Below are 3688 nucleotides of genomic sequence, written 5' to 3'. Positions count from 1 at the left end.
TAATGACGTTAGCCAGTTAGAGGCACCTGCCTCCTGTGCTGTGTGTATTTTTCTACACATTTCTGTGGACAGGTGGTGTGTAAGACGGTCCAGCTCGTCTTTTTGGGCCTGTTGCCTTTCTTCTAAGATTTTTCTTTTAATATCTCTTATTTCTGTTTGGTCTATCTCGTCCTCTGCCTCCTGAGCGATGATCCTGTTGATGAGTGACCTGGTAAGGCTGATGGAGTTTTGGTTCTCCTTATCTGCCAGCTTCTCAGGGTTGGTGATCCCCATCCCACCCAGTCTTGGGGGACTACTTCTACTATTACAACAACAACAGTAACAACTACATCTATTATCACTTCAACTACTACTTCAACTACTACTACTACAACTACTACTACTACTACTACTACTACTACTACTACTACTACTACTACTACTACTACTACTACCACCACCACCACCACATCACCTGTTTGCGTGTTACTTTACCAAGAGGGTCAATAGATGTTTTGAAGCTCTCTGAATCCTCTCTGTTCGGTTGTTTTGGTGGGGACAGCGGGGATCATAAAGGGTCACGAGCGGTCAGAGGTCACGGTCACGGTAAACAAGAGGTCAGGTCAGATCAGGGAGGGTCAGGAGGCATAGCAGGTCACGCGGTTAGTTTTAATATACTGCTCTTTGTAATGTTGTTTACGTTCACTTTCTCCGTCTGTGTTTTTTTTCCTCTTTTTTTTACTGGTTCTTGTTCTTCCTCCTGTTCTTGATCTGCTGGCTCTCCTAGTTATTCGTGTTCTTGATCTTTTTCTAGTTCTTAATCTGGTTCTTCTTTTCTACTCGTATTTTTTATGGTGCTGTTGTTCTTGTTTTTCTCGTTTTTTTTCCGTGCCTGGTTTTGTCCTATAATGATGAAAGGAGACAATTAGTTTCTGTGCGCGTCCAACGTAGATCGATAGAAGAGTGGTAAAGATAATAATACTTCCACATAGTTTCAACAGTATAACAAAATATATTTCCTACATCTTTATAAATACGGCTATTTACATATACATTTGTCTCAAGGGATGCGCGTACGTATAATACAGTTGTACTACATGTAACACTGACCAGAGCCTGTTGTGTGTGTGTGTGTGTGTGTGTGTGTGTGTGTGTGTGTGTAATTCACCAAGGCCTGATCACGAGTTGGACTCGCTTTCGCCAGCAGGTACCCTCCCGACACGAGGAAGTGCATGCTCATTATCGTCGATCTCTGGGTACTGCCAGGACCTCACACATATCCCCCTTGCTCAAGGGGGGACAGTAACCACTCCTAGTCAACGGAAAGAATCCGGCCTGAGCGGGGCTCGAACCGCCGCCTGTTTGACCTTGAAGCCTTGCAGCGCCGCGCTCTAACCGATTGAGCTACCGGAGCGGTGTGTGTGTGTGTGTGTGTGTGTGTGTGTGTGTGTGTGTGTGTGTGTGTGTGTGTGTGTGTGTGTGTGTGTGTGTGTGTAATGGTCTGATCACACAATAGTCTCACGATTGCCAACTATTACTTTTCCCGGATGAGCGACTCACAAGTGACGGATCTCTGGGTACGGGCTACGTGCTTGTGTATGTGTGACGTTTCTGGCTATTGCACAATAAATATTATAAATACACCCCTTCAAACACTGCATGCACGCTTCACACACACACACACACACACACACACACACACACACACACACACACATTATCACATACGTCAGCCACCAGTGGCACTCAGTTGTCTGTAGTTCCCCGCCTGTCCCCATACGAGTACTCGGGCTCCCTCGCCTCACGCCTCGGGGGTCCAGCGGTCTGGTGCGGGGCTGGGCAGGGATAAACTGAAGGAGGTGGGGGCGGCGGGGAGCATAGGGTGACCCGCAAGTCAACCCCGTGAGAGCGAGGCCCGGCGTGCCTTGAGGAGGAGGCGGCGCAGGAGATCCATGGCCTCGGGCAGACCCTCGCCGGTGACGGCACAGGCGGGTGCAAGGCCCCAGGGCTGGGCGGGCGGCAGGTCGTGCAGGCCGAGGGCGTCAGCCATGGCGGCGGGCGTCCTGGCTCCCGGCAGATCCAGTTTGTTGGCCAGCACCAGCAGCGGCGGCCGTGAGCGGCGCAGCGCGGCGCTCTATGCCGCTTGCCGGCGCACCAGGACGTGCAACTCGTGGCGTGCCTCCTCCAGCCACTCCTCGCCGCTGCTGGCATCCTCCACGAACAGCACCGCGTCGGCGCCGCGCGTGTAGGCGCGCCAAAGGGGTCGCACGCGCTTAGCGCCGCCCACGTCCCATGCCACCCAGGAGCAGCCGCCGCCCCGCAAACATTCGCAGTTGAAGCCGACGGTGGGCACGGTGTTCACGTAGTGGCCGTACTTGAGCCGCAGCAGCGCCGTAGTCTTGCCCGACGAGTCGAGGCCCACGAGCACCAGTGTGGGCGGCCCCACCACGAGCCCCGCCAGGCCCGCCAGCCCCGCCGCCACCACGCGGCCCACGCCCAGCACGCCGCCCACGAGGCCCCCAGCTCCTGCCCCAACAGCTGCATGTGTGGCGAGGCGCGGCGCGGCGGTGTGCGCACTGCCCGTGTCCACCTGCCAACCCGCACACAGCCACACTGGCCTGGCCGGCCGCCGCATGCCACACGCGTGCCGCCACTCTCACATTCATCCTGGCCACCTTCCTCCTCCTCCTCCCCCTCCTCCTCCTCCTTTTCCTCAGCCATTCGTCTGAGTAGCCAGAGTGCCCTGTAAGTGGCCTACAAAGTACCCCTGTGAGTTGCTACGTAGCATTCTTCAGTAGGCAACACAGTTGATACAGTGCAGCCTTCTGAGTAGTAGCCTAAAACAGTCCACTGCTCAGCTGGAGTAGCAGACAGCGTTGGGCACTCTACGGAGTACACTACTCAACAGTCACAGAGTAGACGCTGCAACGTGTTGGAAGCGGCAGTGTGTCCAGCAGTGGTGGGCACCGCTAACCAAAAAGTCAGCTTCGCTAACTGGTAATCCACTGACTATAATATTAACTTCGCATATGCTAAACCGCTAAACCGATAAAGAAATTTGTGGAAGCTAACGCTAACCGCTAACCGCTATTTTACTGTATATGGATTTATCTTCGGTTTAGTATTATGGCTCTAAAATCCTTAAAAACAGACCTAGTGAACTGAAATTTCAATGAGTTGTAGCTTCGACAATAGATTTCACTAATAAGCGTCCAGTTACCCTATTTTAATGATTAATTTACCCAAAAGTGGAAGCCCTGGAATTATTGCGCCATGTGGCTCAGCTGGTGCTGTGTCTGCCCACAAACCTGTATGATTTTTTTAGTGGACTTAAAGTTGGCGGACGAGAAACTATATTCAGTGGAAGCTAATTGGTTCACTAACACTTTACAAAGTTAACAAAAAATCTAATCACCTAATGAAAAAACTTGCCTCGCTAATCAGCGGTTAGTGGGTTAGACGAACCGTGGCCAGCACTGCATATCATACGACATTACCTGGAAACATATCACACGACATTACCTGGAAACATATCACACGACATTACCTGGAAACATATCACACGACAATACGTGGAAACATATCACACGACATTACCTGGAAACATATCACACGACAATACGTGGAAACATATCACACAACATTACCTGGAAACATATCACACGACAATACGTGGAAACATATCACACGACATTACCTGGAAACATAT

At 51.4% G+C, this 3688-nt stretch overlaps 1 protein-coding gene across 1 annotated transcript; it reads right to left on the bottom strand.

Annotated features, from left to right (window-relative positions):
- Positions 1–1436: 1436 nt before the first annotated feature.
- LOC126989613 (ADP-ribosylation factor-like protein 4D) lies at positions 1437–3006 on the bottom strand. Its single transcript, XM_050848225.1, has one exon. The coding sequence runs from the start codon at positions 2612–2614 to the stop codon at positions 2114–2116; it is 501 nt and encodes a 166-aa protein (XP_050704182.1). The 5' UTR covers positions 2615–3006; the 3' UTR covers positions 1437–2113.
- Positions 3007–3688: the final 682 nt, after the last annotated feature.

Source organism: Eriocheir sinensis, unplaced genomic scaffold (assembly GCF_024679095.1).
Source record: "Eriocheir sinensis breed Jianghai 21 unplaced genomic scaffold, ASM2467909v1 Scaffold1238, whole genome shotgun sequence".
Classification (NCBI taxonomy): domain Eukaryota; kingdom Metazoa; phylum Arthropoda; class Malacostraca; order Decapoda; family Varunidae; genus Eriocheir; species Eriocheir sinensis.
This window is presented reverse-complemented; position numbering and strand designations above follow the sequence as displayed.

Excerpts from the sequence above, each read along its gene's own strand:
- LOC126989613 (XM_050848225.1), bottom strand. The coding sequence starts at position 2,614 with ATGCGGCGGCCGGCCAGGCCAGTGTGGCTGTGTGCGGGTTGGCAGGTG.